General features: G+C 40.2%; 1 protein-coding gene across 1 annotated transcript in view; it reads left to right on the top strand.

Moving 5' to 3' along the window:
• Positions 1–24194, top strand: part of GLG1 (golgi glycoprotein 1) — a 146216-nt gene that overhangs the window by 113971 nt on the left and 8051 nt on the right. Inside the window, exons 9-23 of the mRNA XM_041772553.1 lie at positions 2838–2959; positions 4381–4482; positions 6258–6411; positions 7188–7325; positions 9760–9846; positions 11137–11199; positions 11925–12038; positions 13045–13133; positions 13907–14024; positions 15978–16070; positions 18284–18421; positions 20472–20595; positions 21496–21638; positions 21829–21930; positions 22660–22767. Coding sequence (XP_041628487.1) covers positions 2838–2959; positions 4381–4482; positions 6258–6411; positions 7188–7325; positions 9760–9846; positions 11137–11199; positions 11925–12038; positions 13045–13133; positions 13907–14024; positions 15978–16070; positions 18284–18421; positions 20472–20595; positions 21496–21638; positions 21829–21930; positions 22660–22767 — 1695 coding nt within the window. The remainder of the gene's footprint in view (positions 1–2837; positions 2960–4380; positions 4483–6257; positions 6412–7187; positions 7326–9759; positions 9847–11136; positions 11200–11924; positions 12039–13044; positions 13134–13906; positions 14025–15977; positions 16071–18283; positions 18422–20471; positions 20596–21495; positions 21639–21828; positions 21931–22659; positions 22768–24194) is intronic.

Raw genomic sequence — 24194 nt, forward strand, 5'->3', positions numbered from 1 at the left:
TTTATTTCATGGCATCTACCACCCAGGGCTTTTTAAAATTTAGTTTATTAAAAAGAGCTAATGAGTCCACTTGAAAGATAAAGACCACTCGTCTCATCCTTTGTGCCTAGAAGAAAAGTAAGTTCTAAACCTAGAGATTAGTCTCAAATAATGAAATACGTGGTTTTGCCCACATTCATTTTAGCCAGGTGGTTACCATGGACCATGATTTTTAGTCTTTGCTCACAAATATTAAAGAAGTAAATGATCCAAAGGGAGAATATGGTCCTTAGTCATCTCCTACTATATTATCCATTGTCAGTCGAGTGGAAAATATTTTGAGATAATTTAAGTACATTTCTTTCTTTTTCAAAGTTCTCTTCCTTGATAGAGTACATTTCCATGCCTGTCAGTGATTGGCCACTAATTTTCCCGGTTCTCTGCTTGGTGATGCTTTGACTCAGTGATCTCTCAAAAATAGTAAACTGTGAAACATGTAGATACTTTTTATCTTAATGAGTACACACTTCTTCAAATGCACCATAAGTTTGAACTTACTAAATTCAGTTAGGGCTGAGCGAGTCTGGGTCCAGTCTCTCCCTGGCCAGAGATGACTATGCAGAGTATTCTCTAGACTGATGGTTTCTCAGAAGCATTTTCCAGGCTTTTCCTAGACAGTCAGGGGCTGGAATAGATATATAATAATGTAGCAGTTCATGTTCTTAGTATTTATTTCCCACACAGCTGCCCCTGGATTCCAGAGCAGCAGTGATCCCTACAGCTGTTAGCCCACTAAAGTCTGTAGAGCATTCATTGTCTCCTTTCAGGAGTTGCTCATGGTGAATTCTAAAGGTTTGCCTCTCACTTGTGGGTATTTAACTGATAACAGTTTTGGCAGAGAGTTCCAGATTCCCATGATACTTACAACTTCCCTCTGAAAAAGATGTAAATATTTTGGTTTTTTGGGATCCCTGGGTGGCGCAGCGGTTTGGCGCCTGCCTTTGGCCCAGGGCGTGATCCTGGAGACCCGGGATCGAATCCCACATCAGGCTCCTGGTGCATGGAGCCTGCTTCTCCCTCTGCCTGTGTCTCTGCCTCTCTCTCTGTATGACTATCATTAAAAAAAAAAAAAAAAAATTAAAAAAAAATATTTTGGTTTTTGTCAGCAAACGTCATTACTGAAACTTGTAGTAATCTTTCTATCAACCAACCACAGCATTTTGTAGCTTCTCTAAATTGCCACCAAGAATTGGTATAAATAATTTCCATTGCAGAATATTGGAAATCTTTTTCGTTCATCTTAATTTTTGACTTTAGAATACACAGAATTGGGATTTTCTCTCTTTATTTCCTTTTGATGCATGTTCTCTGATCAATGTGTTGTGAGGTCATTGCTTTCATATGAGTCCTTCTAGGATAGTAGGTCATGTGTATGAGGATCAGAGAAGGCTCTACTCCAAAGTCTAAATCTGTGACACAAAATGGGCTCTTTTTCTTTAACTTGGAAAAAAAAGGGACCCAAACCAGAAGGACTATAGTATTCAAATTTGCTTTCTGTTATTTAAAATTCCTACCCCAAAACACCATCTGCTATCTATCTGTTCTAATAATGATCTTTTATGTACATAGAGTGCTTTGCTGTTTATATAACCTTCTCCTATAATTACTCTTTTCTTGTAATCCTCCTCAGTTCATGAAACTGTAACTGGAGGTTAATCATGCCCATGTTCTCAGAGCTAATATCTGGCAGAGCCAGAACTATTAATAGAACTCAGGTCTTCTGATCCTTAATTTAGAGCTTTTTCCTCTGTGCCTAACTGCTTTCTCTTCAAAGACAGAAAAAAAGAAATAGAGGAACATCTTCTCATGCTCTCATTTTATTCCATGACAAAGGATGGACCAAGCAAATGTTAAAAAAAAAAAAAAAAAAACTCATTTTCTTTTCTTTTCTTTTCTTTTTTTTTTTTTTTTTTAATACTCTCATTTTCAGCTGCATAATGACAAGTATTTTTCTGGATACTTATAATGAACAAGCTCTGGTTTACCTCTTGGTTGTATAAGATAGTTAAGGAAAAAGGGAAATTAAAAGTATTGTATTCTTGGTTTTTGTAATTGATGTTGCAAGTTAAATGAAATCTCACCTGTTTTTAATAATGTGGAGCACATGTTTTTTAATGCCAATTTATTGGCAGCAAAATTTGTATCCTAGATTTTTTTTTAAGGTTTTATTTATTCATGAGACACACACACACACACACACACACACAGAGAGAGAGAGAGAGAGAGGCAGAGACATAGCAGAGGGAGAAGGAAGCTCTGTGCAGGGAGCCCAATGCGGGACTCGATCCTGGGACTCTGGGACCATGCCCTGAGCTAAAGGCAGATGCTCAGCCACTGAGCCAACCAGGCATCCCTATATTCTAGATTCTTATGACCAAATTAGGTCTATGACTGGAAATGTCTTTTATTTATCCTTCTTCACTCAAGTCTGGCTTGGTTGTGAATGTCAGATTTAGCAGTCTGATTAACAAGCAGGCAAGTGTGAAGGAAAAGGCAGCCTTTATGTTGTAAAGACCTGTTACTTTACAAATATCCGTGGATGGTTCAGACAGGTAGGCAAGCAATCCCCACAGTGGCTAAACCAGAAAAACTTGCACTCAAGACAGAGAAACCAGTTGGAAAGTATTTGGCAGGCATGAGTTATCAAGCTTGGCCACTGACAATTGTAGTACCTTGTTAAGAGACCACTGTGATATACCAGACTGAGTAACTATTTGAAGAGATGACATTGCTCCTCCCTGATGTGTAAGTGACTTTCTTCTTTCTTCTTCTTCTTCTTTTTTTTTTTTTTAATCCAGCTGCAGACACTGATTCAGGAGACCGACCCTGGTGCAGATTACCGTATCGATAGAGCTCTGAATGAAGCTTGTGAATCTGTAATACAGACAGCCTGCAAACACATAAGATCGGGAGACCCAATGTAGGTTATCTTAAATGTGGTATTCATATTGTGTTTTCTTTGGCAGTGTAGCATCAGGAACATTCCTTTAAATGACTTTTGGATGGTTTTAACATCTTAACTGGAATTCTGTTAAATAGAAACACATAGATACTTCTATTAAAACTAGTATTGAGATTGAGACCTCAGCTCTGCCTCATTGATGATGTAGATACCTAGACCTAGCATTGTGACTGACAGTTTATTGACTGACTGAGCGTGTATGAGCCTGTACATTAGATCACGGAATAATTCTGTTTGATGGTCAAATAAAAAGGAGAGAGAAGCATTCAGGAGAAAGTGACACATACTTTGTCTCTTTATTTTCATCCTTAAATGTATACATTAGCTATGTGATAATTATTAAAAATTAATTATAGTTGAAGTAAGAAATGTTGTGGTTGGAAGATATAATCATGGACAAAATGAACTCTCAAGTTGCATCCAAGATTTAGGAAAGCTATAAAATACTTGAATCTCATGCAGTAGTTTTATTCCATATGATGCACAAACAACTCTTAAAACCAGATTACAAGTAAAGAACAGGTTTCCCATTCTGCAGAAATCTTTATAGCCTGCATCCAGCAGTACCCAACGATAAAATGAATGCAGTCCATGTTTGTCATCATGCTGCTATGCATATACTCCCGCTGTTCATGCTGTGGCAGGGGATTTTTAAAAAGGTATTCTTCTTTAAAGCTTTCTGTGAAGTTAAAAGAGATAGGCAAACACAGTGAAGACTAATGAAAAATATTTACCACCATAAAAAATAACTGCATCAAGCATAAGGGGTCAGGGGAGAACTGCTACAGCTAAAAATCATTTGAAGATATTGTCAATTAAATGCAATATGTGGACCTTTTCTGCGAGTTCTGGTTTGAATGAACATATAAAAATATGTAAGATAATTGGGAAAAAAATTGGAAAGTAACAGGATATTACATGACATTAAGGATTTCTAAAATTAATTTATTTTGGTGGACTGTGGTATTATGTTCTTTAGAGAAACATGCCCAAGAATTTATGAACAAAATGATACAGATTTGCTTCAAAATATCAGCAAGTGGATGTAGAATTAAAACAGACTAGGCCATAGGTTGATAAAGCTATGGGAGGGGAAGGTGGCTGTTATGATTCTTTACCTTTGTGTGTGCTGGAAAATTTTCATAATAAACAGTTAAAAATAAAGCAGCTGCACACAGAATCTTATGCAAACTGAGTTCTAAGTGCTAAGTAGCCCTGAAGTTGACAGAAAGCATAATCACTATTAGACTAAGTTAGTTTGAATTATTCTCAGAAAAGTAAATCCCTGACTGCCCTCAAAAAGCTCAAGGGCTTTTTCTAGGAAATAGTGATGTGAGAGTTCCAAACCTGTTACAATTTCACTCCTGTTTTATGCCCAGGATCCTCTCATGCCTGATGGAACACTTATACACAGAGAAAATGGTGGAAGATTGTGAGCACCGTCTATTAGAACTACAATATTTCATCTCCCGAGATTGGAAGTGAGTATTTTGAAGCCAGAGTCAAGTGTTAAACCTCAGCCTCTCCTGTGTAGTCAGTATATCCTGTATGGCTTGAAATAATCAGTAAGAACATGTTTTTCTTAAGTTCTGGGATGACTGACATGTTCTGATCCCCTGAAAAACCTTTCTTGCTTTCAGAATAGTTTCTAAAAGCTGAGGCAGCCCCTGCAGATCCATCCCCAGGTGTCCTCATTCACTACTACTTTGGAAGTCAGAGTCAAATGTTTCTGATACCACAGACATCCATCCTCAAAGAACTTGGGCACCTGTGGGCAGCAAAGACATCTTCAGATATGTCTCTAAGCAGATAATAGTGCATTTTTATTTTTATTGATTTGTACTGGATGTGGGAATTTGCTTTTATTTCTTTATTCAGAGTTATTGAATTTTCTATCTTAAGAGGCTCTTATCAATAACTGACAACTTGATTCTCTAATTCTCTTCTTATACTGTTAGCCAAAAAAGGGGGAGAAAGGGGATGAAATAAAAGAAGGATCTGTGTTACAGTCAGAATCACTATAACTTACTGCTCCCTTCTTCCCATGTTTAGTTTGCCTTTCTCCCCCAAGGCAACCAGTACTCAGCCACCTGGGAAGCTGGCTGCTCCTCCTGCTCCCATGGGAGCTCAGCTGCTTCCTCACTCAGTTGTTTTAACCACTATAGGTTTCTGGCAATTGAATATGTTACCCACATACTTTACTGGAAGGAGATGATTCAGAAGATTCCGTGTATTTTTTATAAGATTTTATTTATTTTTATTTTGAGAGAGAACGAGAGCATGCGTGCACAAGCAGGAGGAGGGGCAGCGGGAGAGAGAGAATCTCAGGCAGACTCCACACTGAGCACAGAATCCAGCGTGGGGCTCGATCTCCCAACCCTGAGATCATGACCTGAACCAAAACCAAGAGTCAGACACTCAACCAACTAAGCCTCTAGAGTGCCCCAGATTCAATGTATTTTTATTTCTCTTCCCTCAAATTAGCCTCGGAAAGGACTACAGAAAACTGTGTGGGAATTTCACTGTACTTTCTCAAGCCATCTAAACCAAAATAATAGAGTTTACTGAGTTTATTGCCTTAATCAAAAATTCCTTCACCCATTATCAAAAAACACTTCACATACTTAAAAGCTACTCATTAGGTATTAGCCTTTCTCCTCACATTCAGTAACTCTACCCCAAAGTTGACATTATGATATGGATAAAATTAAGCATCCATTGGTCTAATCTGGAGAAGCAGCAGGCTCGTTGCTTTAATCCACTGTCTCCAGAGTCAAAGTTAAATATCAAAGTATCAGGGTTTTTTGTGTTTTGTTTTTGTTTTTGTTTTTATTTTAGTTAATAAGCATATTCAGGCAAAGTAAAAATATAACTGCCTTACCTGGCATGGGAAAAAGAAGAGGAACAGTTTAACTAGAAGGGAAGTCAAGTGAGAGATTTTGTTCATCTTGGTATTTCCTGATCTTACTGAATCTCTTATATCAGGTAGGATTGAATTTCATTCACGCTTACCAAATCAGTATTGAGTGAAGAATTGTGAATTGCTTGGTGACAGCTATAGCCCTTATGGTCTCATTTCAGCCAGGCAAATTAGTGCTGAGTCCACTGTAATGAAGTGCATCTTACATAGCCAGTATGGCCTCCTTGAGGTGGGATTAAAGCCTCTGCACCAAGGTCAACAGACTTCTACCAGTTGACCACTCTATGTTCCTGAAGAACGAAATTCAAGAATATCTTTTCACTCTTAACATTACAGGCTGGACCCTGTCTTATATCGCAAGTGCCAGGGCGATGCATCTCGTCTTTGCCACACCCACGGTTGGAATGAAACCAGTGAACTTATGCCTCCCGGAGCTGTGTTCTCTTGCTTATATAGACACGCCTACCGCACTGAGGAACAGGGCAGGAGGGTATGTACTCTATGTTGACTTTATTTCTTATCAACCATTTGTTTTTTAATTAGTTTGCTGTCTATCATTCTGATTTCTGTCATCATAGGAAACTATATTAGTAAATCTGGCAAGGAAGGGTTACTGCACTACTAGAAACTTCATCCACTGAGTGTACATAGAGTTGCTTCATCTTCTTTCCATCTGATTTTACATTTTCAACAAAGTATTTCAACAAAATGTCAGCAGACATTTCCATTTTTTTCTTTAAATTACTAAAATCTAAATGACAAATAGACAAGTATTGCTGCCCTGACTTCATTTAGCTTTAAAGATTCACTGAAACTCTTAACCAGGATAAAATGGTTATTAGGCTTGTTCCGAGTTTAGGTAAATTGGAATCCAGTGTTCATGACCTAAGTGTGTGTTCTCTCCTGAACTGGACTGGCATTCTACTGTACATTCATGGAGCAGTAGCAGATTAGTTTTGCTAAACCAAAAACTCTAACCTAATCTGAAGAAAGCCAGTTCACTTTTTATCCAAGTACTCTGAGAAAAAGATGTTTCATATGGTATATTAGAAAATGTTGAATGTATAATCTCATTCCTAGAGGTATGGATTTTTAGAAGCCTACTAAGAAGATTTAGTCCTCATTCTGGGAAGAGATTTGGGGTGTAGAGTTTGTACAAAAAACTATAACATTATTAGTTTCCTGGCAACAGATTTCATTTATATAGTGTCTTTTTGTTTTGGTTCTAGTACTTTTAAAGTATTTTGCTTATTCTTTTTCATATAGCTGTCACGGGAATGCCGAGCTGAAGTCCAAAGGATCCTACACCAACGTGCCATGGATGTTAAGCTGGATCCTGCCCTCCAGGATAAGTGCCTAATTGATCTAGGAAAATGGTGTAGTGAAAAAACAGAGACCGGACAGGTAGCTGACATAGTATATCTGACATAAAACTGTTTATCTTATAGTGGTAGTAATAATAATAATAATAATAATAACAACAACATTCATGATTAATATTTTATATAGAGTACAGCACTATATAATGCATCTCTATTTTGTTAGCATTATTTCTTCTTCATAAGAAATTGTAAGAAAAATTTTCTCTTTGGTCTCTATATTAGGAATAATTATACTTTTCCAGAGCAGTTGACTGGTTTATATATTATGGTTACTATATTTTGTAAATGATTATTATTTTCCCTCTTTGTGTTGCCTCTTAAAAAACTTGGATCCAGAGGTATGGCCTGCCTCTAGCAAGTATATGAGATTTTATGGTAGGCATCTAGGTTACTGCTAGTTCCATCCCACTTTCTTTACTGTGATTCCTTTAACTATTTTTTAACTTGTTTTAAATTATTTTTATTACCTTTTTTTTTTCTTTTCTCACTTTTATAAGGTACATTAAAGTCCTTTTGAGGGAAGGCAAGGTATAAACATAAATATATATAAATACTGCCATGTGTGAATAGTGTGCATGCCTTACAGTAGTCCTGCAAAATATGAAGGAATGGGACTTGTTTTTCCCATTTAGTGATTGACAAAATTTAGGTGAAGTGTATTTATAGGAGTGAGGTGTACTGACTTCTTTACCTAATACTCAGGTCTAATCCCAGCCAGACACCTGATCCATTGTCTTATAACCTTTCCATATAGGAAAGTATAGAGAAGAAGCAGCCTCCAAGAATTACAAGGATGCTGTGAATGGTTCCTAAAGATTTTGTGCCTGATTTAAAAAACAGAAAAGCTATATTAATACATTCTAACAAATTAAGTTAGGAGGTGGCTTCTGTCTTAAGGCAGGGAAATGAAGCAGCAAGGAATAACTACTTGTTTAAAGCTCCAAATACTAGAACAAGGTGTGAATTCAGATTTCCAGGTTCCACTTTTACTGCTACAAAACACCCTCTGGGATTAAACCACCAACAACTCACCACGACAGGGATTTGGGCATTTTTAAGAAGCAGCATGACTCACTACTCAGATTTGTTGGCCCTGGCAGTATCATTTTAAGCAGTCTGCTTCCTGGGCCTGCGGCAGTTCTGTCAAATTTATTGTGGGAAAATGCCTGCAGTGGAGCTTTCTGCTGCCTTTGTCTAACGAAACAAAGGATATGGTTATATGGAATCCCAGAAAACAGTTTTCTTTCACACCCCCTTCAAAGTAACATTGAGGGGTCACCTGGGTGGCTCAGTGGTTGGGTGTCTGCCTTTGGCTCAGGGCATGATCCCTGAGTCCCTAAGTCCTGGGATCGAGTCCCACATCGGGCTCCCCTCAGGGAGCCTGCTTCTCCCTCTGCCTCTCTCTGCATCTCTCATGAATAAATAAATAAAATCTTAAAAAAAAAAGTGACATTGAGAAAACTACACTGTATTGCAGCCCATCACTGTGAAGCTCCTCTTAGGAAAAAGGATTCTGTGAATGGGATTTTTCCCTTAGCTGTTTTTCTTACTCCAAAGGTTTTATGCATTTCTCTTCAGGTGTTCATCCCCACCCTTTGTGGCTGTTGTATAACTCCTACAACCCTGCTCGTCCATTCCTATTTTGGTTCTAAAACAGAGATTCTTGCAGAATACTAAGTTAAACTTGATCCTTTAATAGAGCCATTTGCTGAGAAATAGCTGTGGATATATTTGGGAAAGTGAGCTTTTCTACTTAAAACCTCTAAATTTCTAAAAGGAATAGTAATGGATTGATGCTATAAAGTCACTCTAGGTCAGGTTCCAAAGCCCAGAAAAGATAGCTTTTAGATGCCCAAACCCTAGTGTGCTCACCTACTTTGCAGTTTTCCTTAGGATCCTTCTGTGTGGGGTGGGGTTAGAATCCCAGATTTGACTTGCAGAAGCCATCAGCTCTATGATGTGTTTTGGACCCTGGGTCCCAACCTACTTTGCTCATGAAGAGTCTTAAAATATTCCGTGTCTTTCATTGTGAATCTGTTGTTGGATGATTATCTACATGCAGATTTTAAATGGGTGCAAAGATACCAAAATGCAGATAAAAAATGGAATGGCAGGTTGTTGATGGAATGGAATAAAGGCCTGATAACATTTTTAGACTCTGGGGATGTCTGAACATTGATTCTTATTGGACTTATCTATTTGGCCTTCTGGAGGATTTGCATGGCTATTGTACCCCCTTGACCCTCTTAACCACCCTGTTACATCAAGTACATATCTTTTCAACAATCTCAGTTTGGGGACTCAAATAAAGCTTTAGTGTTTCGTTCAGTGAAGTAGTTTTAAAAAGAAAAGATAAGGAGGACACTGAAAAGGAAGTAGACACTGTTCTCTTGAATAGCTTCCCTTGTTCAATTATGTAATTGAAAAATGCCAAAGGATTGCTTTCTTATTTGCAGGAGCTTGAGTGCCTCCAGGACCACCTCGACGACCTGGCTGTAGAGTGCAGAGATATAGTTGGCAACCTCACCGAGTTAGAGTCCGAGGTAAGCAGCTTGTGGCCAAAAGATAGCAGGTGTCCTGTCTACAGCCTGTCCTCTTTTCTCAGTCCTGCCCTTTCTTGGCCCCCAAAAGAACCGATTCCTTCTGTTGGCTTTGCAAAGAAGTATATTGTGTTGCTTCCTGAAACCCTTTCCTCATATCTCCCAAGAAACACCCTACACACTCAGCCCTTTGGTTTTCATCATCAATTAGAATTATCACAGTGATTAGACCAATCTGTTTCCTCTCCTTTAAGAAAAGATAGCAGCTGTGCTTTGGATCTCTTAATCATATGCAAGACTAAAGACTAGTCCAAGTATCCCTATTCCTGTTCTCTTATTTTAGTTCTTTCAATTAGGTCATCTGGTCATATATGTGTCATCAATAATAAAATTAAAGGCTGGGACTTCCATTTGAATGTGGGAGACCACATTTAAATACATGTGTTTATCCCCGTTTCATCCTGAAGCCCATAGAAATATTAAAAAAGAAATTAGAAAGTCTCATAAGCATAGACATGTTATTTAGAAATACAGAGAGCATTGCTGGGAAGGGAGCAGCTAATGTTAAAATTGTCTTGTGGGGGCAGAAATCAGGGAAACGGGGGATTGCTCTTTTTTTATCTTAAGCCTTTAGAACCATTTGGTTTTTTTGAACCATTTGAATTATCAAAATTGGCAATATGTAAAATTATATTCCCAACTAGTCTTTTTTTTTGCTTTCTATTTTTCAAAAGTCTGTTGCTTTCTTTCATTTTTTGTCATCTGCCTTCTCCTGTTCTCATTGTCCTCTGGGCTTTTGAGGATATTCTAGGGTGTGGTACTCCTTAAAGGAAGGTGTTATTTCAGCAGCTAGTGCTGCACAGAGGTTACTGTCTGCTTAAAGACATTTGTGTATGTTCTGCAGAGGCAGTGGTTTGTCACCTGTTAGGAGCTTATAAACTAAAGAAATATCAGTTACCCATATTTTCATTTGGACTGCTTCACCATTTGGAAAAATGCCAAACGCTAAACTCTAGTATTACTGTTTAATGTTTTTTCTCTGCACTTTTCTTAATTCTGCTTTCTCTTTTTTGCTCAGGCCCAAGGGCTATCTCCCTCTAGAGAAACTTGCCTTTCAGAATATGATGGAGGAGCAATTCTGTCTGTGTTGGGACTGTCTAACCCAAAGCTAGAATAGCTCCTAAGTGTACATCTTAGATTACTTGCCCATCAGTTGCTACTGATTTGGAAACACAAACTGCCACCACTAACTTTTTCTAAAGCAGAATTATTAATATGCTTAATCTTCTACAGGATATTCAAATAGAAGCCTTGCTGATGAGAGCTTGTGAACCCATAATTCAGAACTTTTGCCATGTAAGTAATGTCTAGAGAAACAGATTAGCAGCAGAACCAAATTCTCTGGGACTTTGGCCCTCAAGTATATTGCACTTACTTCTGTCTGCAGCATGTATGACTCCCGAGTGATAGATTGACAAGTTAGAGTTGGAAATGTAAACAAATTAAGAGGGGGTCCCACCATCCTGGGAAGCCTTATCGGATTATGCTTGGTAGGTGCCCTGGTATGTGGTTAGCAGCATTTGTTGAGACGCTCTTCACAGGGGACAGAGGGAGGCCCTCCTGAGCATGGCTGAGATGCTTCCAATACATGAGCTCAGGGTTTGTAGGCAGCAATAATAGCTTCTCCTTGTAAATTGAATGAATTCTGTTACCTTATTACTTTATTCACTTACTGAACTAGCTAAATTGTGGGGATAGAACCATAAGGATCTGACCACCAGGAGACAGTGTTAGGCGTGATCCTGAAGGCTGGTTGCTGGCATCATGAGGAGAAAAGAGCGAAAGGCCCCGCACAGTACATGTTCTTGTTGGAGCTTTGTGCAGGGCAACTTGCTGTGCAACCTCTAGTCCACTGAATGTTTATCCTCATAATTTCTGAGGCTGATTTTGAAATAATTTATGATTTACCATGTTGAGGAAGACTCTAGAATCAGTGTTGTTTTCATTTTTTATGAACTGAGGTGCACGATTTGTTCATTAATTGTTAGAAATTAAGTATAAGTGTGTACTGCATTCCCCAGGACGTGGCAGATAACCAGATTGACTCTGGGGACCTGATGGAGTGTCTGATTCAAAACAAACACCAGAAGGATATGAATGAGAAGTGCGCCATTGGAGTCACCCACTTCCAGCTGGTTAGTAACACCAGGCAAACCCTTCCTGTCTTGGCTGCTTAGATAGTTCTAAATTCCTTTCTCTTCCAGAGCATCAGAGCACCTCTTCTGTGAAAATCATTTTTTCCAAATATATGTCCTTCTCTGGTTCTCAAAAAATGTGGTCTTTATCCACTATGGCCAGGCACAATGGTAGGCTCTGGGAATGCAGTGCTAAATAATATGGAGTCTCTACCCTTAGAGAACAGGCAGTCCAGTGGGGATAGAGATGAGTGAGTCACATTGCTTGCTTTTGTAAGATATGTTAGCATTTGCTTACACAGCTAGTATCAGCAGTGCCTGCTGTTTTGTGTTACTGTTCAGTGCAGCAGCCCAAATATCTATCAGTACACTAGGCCCTAAGCCTTTTTTTTCTTAAATCATACTACCCAGGTCTGGCATCCAAATAAGGTTAAACTGTACTCTTCATAGTTGGCACAGATTTAAAGGAAGTGTTTCTGGTAAAGCAAGTACTTCCTTCCCGGGAGGATGAAATCTGTCATCTGTGTAAAATTGACCTCTTCTCAGGGCCTACAGCCTATCTGGCTGCCTTTACTAAATGATATCAAGGACCTCTGGAGTGTGGACCCTGGAGACAGTGGGTAACAAACAAAGCCTGCCCTAGTCAATTCTATGTCTCTTATTCTAGTGAGAGAGACACAAAAACACAGTTACAAATAAACACAGTCTCAGGTGGGCCTATGAAGAAAAATAAAGCCCTGTAAGGGCTGAAGGGTGAAGGAGAAAGAAGACTTCAGAAGGAGGTGTTTAAATGGAAGTGCCAGGGGGTGAGGAGCAGACGGAGCAGACCATGGTTGATTGATGGCAGGGGAAGGGGAGCGCTTGTGGCAGAGAGAGCAGCGTGATGGGAATGGGAGAATTGCAGAGTGCCTGGAAGGCGGGCTTCAGCACTCTGCAGTGTTCCCTAGCACTACTGATTGGAGCTTGCCACAGTGTTACTGAGTTTCTTTCTCATCATCTTTTTCAGGTACAGATGAAGGATTTTCGCTTCTCTTACAAGTTTAAAATGGCCTGCAAGGAGGATGTGTTGAAGCTTTGCCCCAACATAAAAAAGAAGTATGTAGCTTTTAATTGATTCATTCTGCTTCCCTAGAGTCTGGACAGATATCCGGTGTTCTGGTAGGATTAGCCTCAGAAGCCTGCACTCTCCCGCAGTAATGTGACTCTGTGGCCAGGTCATCTTGATAGCTGCCTGGAGCCACAGGGGGCGCAGGTGGTTCTGACATGGAGAACCCAGAGGCTAAGGAAGCCGTTTTAATGTTCCCAGCTTTGGGCTGTCTGACTGAGGAAGCAGATCCAGACTGTGCATGTGCACTTAGAGAAGTAAGGTACAGTGTGAATGAGAACTTAACCCACTTCCCCTCGACGTCATTCCATTATGTTAGCTCTTCGGGAGAGCATCAGGGGCTTTTACTGAGTTTAGAGGTCTAGTGAAGAAACAAAAACTGTATTCATTTAAGAATTAGGTCTCAATAAGAGAGTGATGAGCTCTTATAGCATGGCTGTCCCAGTTCTTCCATCTTAATCTTCATCAAAGACATAGCCCAGAGTTAAGAGCAGCATTCCTCTCTGGTCACATGTTTTTAACAAAACAAGCATTGAACTGTCCTTGGATACATGTCCCCTCTCTGGCCTCCCTGCCAGGCAGGAATGTAGCCTGCCTTCAGATGTTTTAGCACTCCGTGAACACAGTGAGACTTACAGAGAAGGTATTCAGAAGCAAGTAAAGGGGTCCTGCATTCTGGGGTGGTGATCTGGTCCCTGCCCCAGCCTAGCTCTCTGCTCTCACGTGGCTCCAGCCAGTCTCAGCCTTCTCCTTTCCTTGCCAGGGTGGATGTGGTGATCTGCCTGAGCACCACCGTGCGCAATGACACTCTCCAGGAAGCCAAGGAACACAGGGTATCCCTGAAGTGCCGCAAGCAGCTACGGGTGGAAGAGCTAGAGATGGTAATGCCTCGTAGCATGGCCTCTGGGCCCAGAAACACAGGGGCAGGATCTAGAAAGTTGGGTGAAGGGTGAGGGCAAATTGGAAGATTTAAGCCACTATTGTGATTGTTAAGACTTGGAGCCTTCCACTGAAATTTTACCATGTGACAGCTCGTTGCCTTACTTTTCCTAACCAATACGTTTTTACCACGTGTAACTGGAAGTTCAACTATAAGGCAGGCTCTAAGCATGTGATACGATCATTGCATCAGTAATGCCCTCAAGAGGGCAGCCCCGGTGGCGCAGCGGTTTGGCACCGCCTGCAGCCCAGGGCGTGATTCGGGCTCTCTGCATGGAGCCTGCTTCTCCCTCTGCCTATATCTCTGCTTCTCATTCTCTCTCTCTATGAATAAATGAATAAAATCTTAAAAAAAAAAAAAATAATGCCCTCAAGAGGGACACCTGGGTGGCTCAGCAGTTGAGTGTCTGCCTTCACCTCAGGGTGTGATCCTGGGATGGAGTCTCGCAACGGGCTCCCTGCGTGGAGCCTGATTCTCCCTCAGCCTATGTCTCTGCCTCTCTCTCCATGTGTCTCATGAATAAATAAATAAAATCTTAAAAAAAAACCCTCAAAGATCAAGGGTCTCTCCCTATTGTCTCTGCTGTTCACAGCACCAGCTTAATTATAAGGCTGGTTTCCCTCATAATGGCCACCTGCAAACAGCTGGGCTACTTGCTGAAACATTTGTCTCCAGCAGAAAAGTATAAAGGGAAACCTCCCTTCCCAACAGCCCATAGCAAGATCCTTCCCTCAATAATATATATTTTTAATTCTATTTATTTATTTGAGAGAGCACAAGCCTGGGCGGGATGGGGGGGGGGGTGCAGAGGGAGAAGCAGACTCCCCACTGAGCAGGGAGCCCGATGTGGGGCTTGGTCCTAGGACCCTGGTATCATGACCTGAGCCAAAGTCAGATGCTTAACTGAGCCACCCAGGTGCCTCTCCCTCAATTTTCGTCTACCAGTTTGAGAACTTTGCCCACTCCCTGACCAATAGCAGTCTCCAGGGGAGTGCACTGATGAGCTTACAGATCCTGAAGTGACACAGTTGTTGCAAGTCAGCTGCAATGTGTACTGTAAGAGGAAACTTCTTACTTTACTTTTGAGGTTAAACCATGTTAAGAAAACAGCTAAAAGTATGTTTAATATATTCTGTATTGTGAATCACAGTTCACCTTGGTTTAAGGAAAAACTAGTAATGAATACTGAATACCAATAATATCACAAAAGTTCCATTACCAGATTTTCCTATGGGGCGGGAGTGATTCAATAATTATATTTAAGTGGAGCTGCCTTGATGTCCTATTATAATTAAGACTTTGGGTCCCTAGCTTTGAACTTTACTCTTTTGGTAAAATAGTAATAATAAAAGTAGAACCCTATATTTTACATAATGGTTTTAACTTTCTAAACTGGTTTCCACATCATATGATTTAACATCATTTCACAGGGGATCCCTGGGTGGCTCAGCGGTTTAGCGCCTGCCTTTGGCCCAGGGCGCGATCCTGGAGTCCCGGGATCGAGTCCCACGTCAGGCTCCCGGCATGGAGCCTGCTTCTCTCTCTGCCTCTCTCTCTCTCTCTCTCTCTCTCTCTCTCTCTCTCTGTCTATCATAAATAAATAAATAAATCTTTTAAAAAAAAACAATAACATCATTTCACAGCAGTCCCGTGAAGGGGCCTGGACAAGTGACAGCATTTTGTTTTGCAAAGAAAGTCCATCTAGCTAGTTAATGGCAGAATTGAAACTAAATCCCAGATGTCCTTGTACTATGGTAGCCACACTGCTGCTACTTTGCTATGTAAAAGTTGTGATCACTAGACAAGATCCAGTCAATACATGAGTGTATAGAACATTTGACATCTCCAGTTTAGAATAAGCTCACTTTTCTCTGCTGGCTCCCTTTTCATGCAGACAGAGGATATCCGCCTGGAACCAGATCTGTATGAAGCTTGCAAGACCGACATCAAGAATTATTGTTCCACTGTGCAGTATGGCAACGCTCAGGTAACTGTTTTTATTTTCTAATTATGAAAATGGGAAGGTGACATTTTAATAATTCTTTGCTGGTGGGACTTCCTCACATTCTATCCAGCCTAATCATCCCCTCCTTAAGCCATACCAGACTTCTCCCAAAGGAAGTTCCTTACCTGCATTCCTCTTGATCTCCTGTTCATTGTCTTCCCTTTATCAGGTTACCTTGTCCTTCCCCACCATGTCCGCCTGAGAAGCTCTTCATGATCCTTCAAATGCCTCCTCCTCTCCATAGCTTTCCTAACACCATGCACCTCCCTTACTCTGTGCCCATTGCACAGAAGTTCTTAACTAGTTCTTATTCTTATGTAATAATCACCTGGGAAACTTTGTTTCTTTAATGCACAGAACAGGGCCCTACCCAAAATTGTCAGGAATGAAGTACAACCAAATGATTTTTTTCTTTTAATGTTCTTCCAGTGACTCAACTACCTTTTCTAGTTCAGGGCATTCCATGGTGCTTTAGCCTTTGAGATAGTAGCTTTGTTGTCTTCTTATATCTGTTATTGCTGTTGCAAAGCCTGATGTCAATCTCATCCTCATTTCTGTGCAGAGCATCTCCTCTGAGTTTTCTCTTTAATACCCATAATTCTGCTGTGATGTAATCATGCATGGAATTTTTTTTTTTTTTTTTTAAGTCTCTTTAGCTTGGGACACCTGGGTAGCTCAGCAGTTTAGCACCTGCCTTCAGCCCTGGGCATGATCCTGGGGTCTTGGGACTGAGTCCCACATCAGGCTCCCTACGTGGAGCCTGCTTCTGTCTCTGCCTATGTCTCTCTCTCTCTCTCTCTGTCTCATGAATAAGTAAATAAAATCTTTAAAAAAAAATAAAAATAAAGTCTCTTTATCCTACTTGGCTCTTTCAGTCTTAAAATTCATGTTTTTCTTCAGTTTGAGGAAGTTCTTAATTACTGGTTTTTCAAACACTGACTTTTCCTTCCTTCTAGAACTCAGACAGTTGGAACATCTGAATCTGCCCTCCATGTTTCTTAACTTTTTCTTTCATACTTTCCATTTCTTTGCTGTATGTACTGCATTGAGGTGTAATTCATCAGTTCCACTTCCCATCTTATATGTGCATTCTTCAGCTCTGTCCATTCAGAGACCACCTGTTTCCAAGATCCATGATTGGTTCTTCACACAACCATCTGTTCTTGATTCTCATTTACCATTTCTTTCTGTATTGTCCTGAGGATATTAAATATATTTTGGGGGGATCCCTGGGTGGCTCAGCGGTTTAGCGCCTGCCTTTGGCCCAGGGCGCAATCCTAGAGTCCCGGGATTGAGTTTCCACGTTGGGTTCCCGTCATGGAGCCTGCTTCTCCCTCCTCCTGTGTCTCTGCCTCTCTCTCTCTCTCTCTCTCTCTCTCTCTCTCAGAAATAAATAAATCTTAAAAATAAATATATTTTTTGATTGCTCTATTATTTTTACTCCTTTCAGTTACTTGGTGATTCCTAGTTGTGCCTTCAAGATTTCCTAGAATTCTTATGACTTTGTTTACAACCCTAGTTATTGCAGCTCCCCATCCACTTCTCTTCTTTATCATTTGTTTATAATATCTAAAAAGTTGGTGTAGGGAAGGGCAGATTTTAGGATACACTTTATTCACTATCTTAAAATCCATCATGTGGCATTTTTATGCTTTTATGTTAACCCACTTGTCTTTTTTATTATAGTTATTTGTTTATAAAAACTTGCCCTGTGGGATTATATATTCTTCAGGGATAAGGACTGGGTCTCATTCATACCTAGCATCTAATGCTCTATTCTCATGTGGTAAATGGTGAGTTGAACCTCTTGGCTTGTGCCTACTGTCCAGTCAAGGGCTGTTGCTCCAGAGAAAGGTAGAGAGGCAAATGTGTGCTCCAAAAGGAATTCTTGACAAGGAAGAGCTAGAAGGCAGAAGAAACCAGGAATCCTGAGTAGGTTTCCTTCCTTTTAGACTCCACTGCAGCCTGCTCAACTCATCCATTATTTTTATACAGTCTGTTTCACTCTTAGCCATCAAGCTGTGAATCTATAAATATAATTCTCCTTGCTGAGCACATTCTGATTCCTGTTGCTTAGGAATTAGGAATGGAATGAAAGAGGGGGAATGCATTCAGGACTGAAGGCTACAGTCAGAGCACATGGATTATCAAGCTCTGATACACCCCCTAACATGACCATGATTCTTGTGCCCTAGATTATTGAATGTCTGAAAGAAAACAAGAAGCAGCTAAGTACCCGTTGCCACCAGAAAGTTTTTAAGCTGCAGGAGACAGAGATGATGGACCCAGAACTAGACTATACGCTCATGAGAGTCTGCAAGCAGATGATAAAGGTAAGGGATCCAAAACCAGGGGGTAAACACAGGGTAATTAAAAATAACATCAGCTTCTTTAAACTTCAGAGCAAATTTGTGTAATCTTTCCATTCAACCTTTTTTATACAGATGACACAGTGGTTCTCCTAGTGTGGTCCCTAGACCAGCCACATCAGCATCACCTAGGTACTCAAATGTTTGGGCCCACCTTGTATCTACTGATTCAGAAACTCTGTGAGGTTTAGCAAGCCTTTCAGGTGATTTTGATGCAGGCTCAAATTTGAAAACCACTGAGCTAAGCTAACTGACCTCCCTTTTACGTAAGTCCCAAGTGAATAGATAATCAGTGAATATATGATTAGTCTTTTAGGGTGGTTAGTGGTAGGTATACTGAGAAAGCCACCGCCAAATGTCCTGATCATCGCCTACCACAATCAAAAGGCTTTTCTGTTCTACGAGTTCTTTTGTTTCATACACTTTCCAGTAAACATTCTCTGCAGCAGGGCTGACTTGAGAACCTAGATGCCAGTTCCTGGATCTGTCCACATAAATAAAGAGAGTTAATCTAAGATTCTGATGCCTTTTTTAAAAGAAAATGCTTTATTAAAATCAACCTAAAAATAAAATAATACTTTAAAAGAAAATGGTACTTCTTGGGCACCCCGGGTGGCTCAGCGATTTAGCGCCACCTTCAGTCCAGGGCCTGATCCTGGAGACCCGGGATTGAGTCCCACGTCGGGCTTCCTACATGGAGCCTGTTTCTCCCTCTGCCTGTGTCTCTGCCCCCCTCCCCATCTCTCATGAATAAATAAATAAAATCTTTTTAAAAAGTGGTACTTCAGGGGATCCCTGGGTGGCTCAGCGGTTTAGTGCCTGCCTTTGGCCCAGGGCACAATCCTGAAGTCCCGGGATTGAGGCCTGTGTCGGGCTCCCTGCATGGGGCCTGCTTCTCCCTCTGCCTGTGTCTCTGCCTCTCTCTCTCTCTATGTCTATCATGAATAAATAAATAAAATCTTTAAAAAAAAATAAAGTAAAAAGTGGTACTTCTTACTCTATCAGATACCAAAGAGAATTATGAAAATTAGAAGTATCTTTAGCTGGGCCTGGTAGATTTGAGTCCCAGGGATCCCTGGGTGGCGCAGCGGTTTAGCACCTGCCTTTGGCCCAGGGCGCGATCCTGGAGACCCAGGATCGAGTCCCACGTCAGGCTCCCTATATGGAGTCTGCTTCTCCCTCTGCCTATGTCTCTGCCTCTCTCTCTCTCTCTCTCTCTCTCTCTCTCTCTCTCTGTGTGTGTGACTATCATGAATAAATAAATAAAATCTTTAAAAAAAAAAAAAGATTTGAGTCCCATATAAAAGCAGAAATATCAGACTCTGATTTCAGGGCATTGTGTAAGATTTTGATGACTTTTATAAAAATCAGTCAGCAAGCCACGTCAGCAACCTGTATTAAGATATCAGTAGACTTTAATTAGCAGATAGACTGTTGATTAGCACATAGAGATGGAATTTATTATTAGTCCAGAATGGATCTCTCTTACTTGAAGGATATTAACAAGTGTTCGGGGGCTAGCCACACAGTTTGGTAGGATTATAGCCCCTATAGTTAAAAGATGAACTAGACCAGTCCTTTCCCCACATTACTGTTGACGTTGACTCGTGGGTGATTTTTAAGTTTCCCATTGGGATTAGGTAGATAGGACTTGTGGGCGACCTGGCCCACCTGGTACAGTGTTATGTTCATATTAAACAGTATATAAGCTCAGGAGATGACATGTAATATAACAGCCATGTATGTACAGATTCAGTCCTGTGCAAAATAGGAAACAGTGAGGGTAGCAGAACCATGAAAGATATAGTAGAGAATAGATGAAGAAAAGGGAAGTTGAGGCTGGGTGCGTATACAGACTTAGCTGTTTCTCTTGTACCAAGTGATATCTTCAAGCCAGTTCTGTCATTAGAACACCAGTAGATGAAAGAGTGATATGGATGATGTTAATTGCTGTATTTAAATAACTACTTCAAATAAATAAACAAATACTTATGTAAAACTTTATTTCTTGCAGAGGTTCTGTCCAGAAGCAGATTCCAAAACCATGTTGCAGTGCTTGAAGCAAAATAAAAACAGTGAATTGATGGATCCCAAATGCAAACAGATGATAACCAAGCGCCAGATCACCCAGAACACAGGTAACGTCGTGGCCTGGCTTTCCTGGTTCCAACTGAGTATGGCTCCAGTGGAACTGAGTTGATATATACCTCCCTTATTAAACTACAGGAGTTTTGTTGTATGTGGATTTTTAAGGGTAGAATAAGCAAATTGACTTTTTTCTTCAAAGAGTATCTGGGAGAAGAGAATGAAAATCGTAGGAAGGAGGAGACAGGAGTAATGGCTGGAATTCTTTGAAAAGTCTAGAGATTTAACAAAACTTCGTGCATGGGGTGGGAGAATGTATGGGTCATGTCTTTTAGAACAGAGAAGTTTCTGCTCTGAGTTCCAAGACTTTGTAACATAGTGGGTATTCTCACTCGGTGTTTTCCAAAACATCTGTTATGGGGAAGGTTGGGGATGGCTGCTTGATTTTTATGAGAACTACTACTGGTACCAGCAGACCCTGCAGAGCTGCTGGAAAGGAGAATTTCTGGGGTCTTCATCTCCACATCTGCTCTTTCATTAAGTTCTATTGCTGGTTAAAAACAGCATAGTTAAAAAAAAAAAAAAAAAAAAAAAACAGCATAGTTAGGGCAGCCAGGGTGGCTCAGTGGTTTAGTGCCGCCTTCAGCCCAGGGCGTGATCCTGGAAACCCGGGATCAAGTCCCACGTCGGGCTCCCTACATGGAACCTGTTTCTCCCTCTGCCTGTGTCTCTGCCTCTCTCTCTCTCTCTCTCTCTCTCTCTCTCTGTCTCTCTCATAAATAAATAAAATCTTAAAAAAAAAAAAAACGTAGTGAGAGCTCAGCCAGTGTTGAGCAAATAAATCAGTGGTTTGTTGTCGTTAACATAAAGTGCCCCCTTTTGAAAGGTAAATCTCTAATATTTGTGAATCAAGGTGGAAAATTTTATCATGCACTTCTGACTTTCCACTCTAGATTACCGCTTAAACCCTGTGTTAAGGAAAGCCTGTAAAGCTGACATTCCTAAATTCTGCCATGGTATCCTGACAAAGGCCAAGGATGATTCAGAGCTAGAAGGTCAAGTCATCTCTTGCCTCAAGCTGAGATATGCTGATCAGGTAAACTGGATTGAACTCTTCACAGAGATGTGTTTGGAGAGGCCCCTCTACTCCTGGTAGGTTTTTCTTTGAAAATCCCTAGCTTGCTCCTACTTTCCCAAGACCTTTTTCATACCTTCTCAAATCAGGGGCCAAATTAAAAGCTGAAATTGTCTGATATGCTGATGAAATCTCCCTTTGTCACATGTAGCGGCTCTCTTCAGACTGTGAAGACCAGATCCGGATTATTATCCAGGAGTCTGCTCTGGATTACAGACTAGATCCTCAGCTCCAGCTACACTGCTCAGATGAGGTAGGATTTGGGTATGAAGCTGGTTGTGAACAGAGCTGGTCAGAGAAATGTTTATTAGAGAAAAGTTCTGTATTCTCTTTCTCTTCAGCCTTGAAGACAGAAAGAGAAAATGCTCCTATAATAGCACTAAAGAAACACCTGTCCTTGAAAATTATTTGACTTTCTAGCTAGAAAAAGCCATTTGGAGAACTTTGTTCAACATATGTCAATTTTAGGGGATCATAGCTAAAGATTTTTTTAAATGAAGCTTACTCATAAAGCTGTCCACAGAAGGCTAAGTTTTTAATCTTTGGTATGGTCTGTGTTTTAAAACCCGTGTGTGTGTGTGTGTGTGTGTGTGTGTGTGTGGCCAAATTGTGAGTCTGGGTTGACCTTGAACCTTTATAAAGCATTTGCTTTTAGTATTTCACTTGGCTATATTACTTTCGTCCTCTGTCGTCAAGTGGTAGCCTTCTTTGTGATCAGTCCTGGGACAGTCTGACTCAAATCTCAGGGTTGGCAGCATAAAGATTGGTACACTAACTGGTTTTTGACTCTGTGTACCAGTTCCTATGAAGGAGAATGGGGCCAAGCATTTTGTACAGGAGGGAAGGGAGTGAAGTCCATCAGGAATATTGTTTGAGAGGGTCTGTTTGTCCTTGTGGGAGGATCACCAAATCTACAGGTTGCAGAGACGAAGTTTCTAGTCAGATTAGAGGTGGCCTTGTGTTTTGTGTGTCTCCTGAACAGATCTCCAATCTGTGTGCTGAAGAAGCAGCAGCCCAAGAACAGACGGGTCAAGTAGAGGAGTGCCTCAAAGTTAACCTGCTCAAAATCAAAACAGACACCTGTAAAAAGGTAACCACCATAGATTAGCTTTTCCCCTGCCTGCTTTCACTCCTTTTTCTGACATCTCTCTCTCTCTTTTTTTTTTTTAAGATTTTATTTATTCATGAGAGACACAGAGAGAGGCAGAGACATAGGCAGAGGGAGAAGCAGGCTCCATGCAGGGAACCCGATGTGGGACTTGATCCCGGGACTCCAGGATCACGACCTGAGCCAAAGGCAGACACCCAACCACTGAGCCACCCAGGCATCCCTTTTTCTGACATCTCAGTGACAACATCTAAATCTTCCGTCTCAGAATTACAAAACCTTAATTGGGTTCTTGACAATCACCTCTATAACTTAAGTATTCTTTCACATGTACTATTTGTGAATATGTCTCATCTGCATGACCAGACCATTGTTTAAGGGCACTGTGAATACAGTGCCGAGAGCAAAATGTCAAGTCCAGGATATCAATCAGTACACTTACTGCATCCATTAAAATCATTTGAGAATTAGCATATAAAAACAAAGTTTTCAAAATATGACTGCTAAATATACGTTATCTTACAAAATTGCAACAAGGTAATATATGTGATCTTTTTTAAAAAGCTATTTTTTTTTAAAAAAAATGTTTCATAATGTCATTGTTGAGCCAGTGTGACTGTTGGACACATCTTTTCATCTGCTGAAAGGCTTCCGATTGTACATGGTCTGAGGAATGGGGGGACTTGGTGGAAAGCTAAATCCACATATTTTCCTTGGACTGCATTGTCATCAGATGATCCCATTTAACTTTGAAGAGGACTTTTTGAACAATATTTGAGTTTTGGTTTTTGTTTTCTTGTTTTTGTTGTTGTTGTTCTACAGGGACTATAGTCTTTCTTTTGAGAGCAAACTAATTTTTATTTAAGAAAGCATTTCTGGGGCCACGTGGGTGACACGGTGTGTGTTCTCTCTCTTTTTCTCAAATTAATTAATTAAAAAAAAACATTTCTGGCCTGTCTTTACCTACTTTTTCATTGTGTATAAATGGAGAGACTGCAGAGCTGATTTCATTTCCATCATGATTATATTCCTCATGTTCAAAACATATTTAAACCCAGTAAGAATTGTACCTCCAGTAAAAGTTATGCTCCCTCAGTTTGTTTTTTTCTTTTGAGGATAATGGAGGTAATATGAAATATTTTGTAAACATTGACCTTTGAGAATTTTAAGATAGCATAAAATTTTAAGATGGCAGTCTTCTTATAAAAGTAAGAAAATAGCTATATTATAGCAGTATAAATACTAATATTTAGTATTTAATAATATGGCATGCCAGACTGCCAAAACCCAAATCTGATTTTATAATCTTCCACTTTACTTAGCACAGAGCTTTGCTTACACTAGGTCTCCAAGTGTATTTATGGAATTAAATCAGTTGCTAAAAAAATCTATATTCTTTGCATCATCCC

Source organism: Vulpes lagopus, chromosome 10 (assembly GCF_018345385.1).
Source record: "Vulpes lagopus strain Blue_001 chromosome 10, ASM1834538v1, whole genome shotgun sequence".
In the NCBI taxonomy this organism is placed as follows: Eukaryota; Metazoa; Chordata; class Mammalia; order Carnivora; family Canidae; genus Vulpes; species Vulpes lagopus.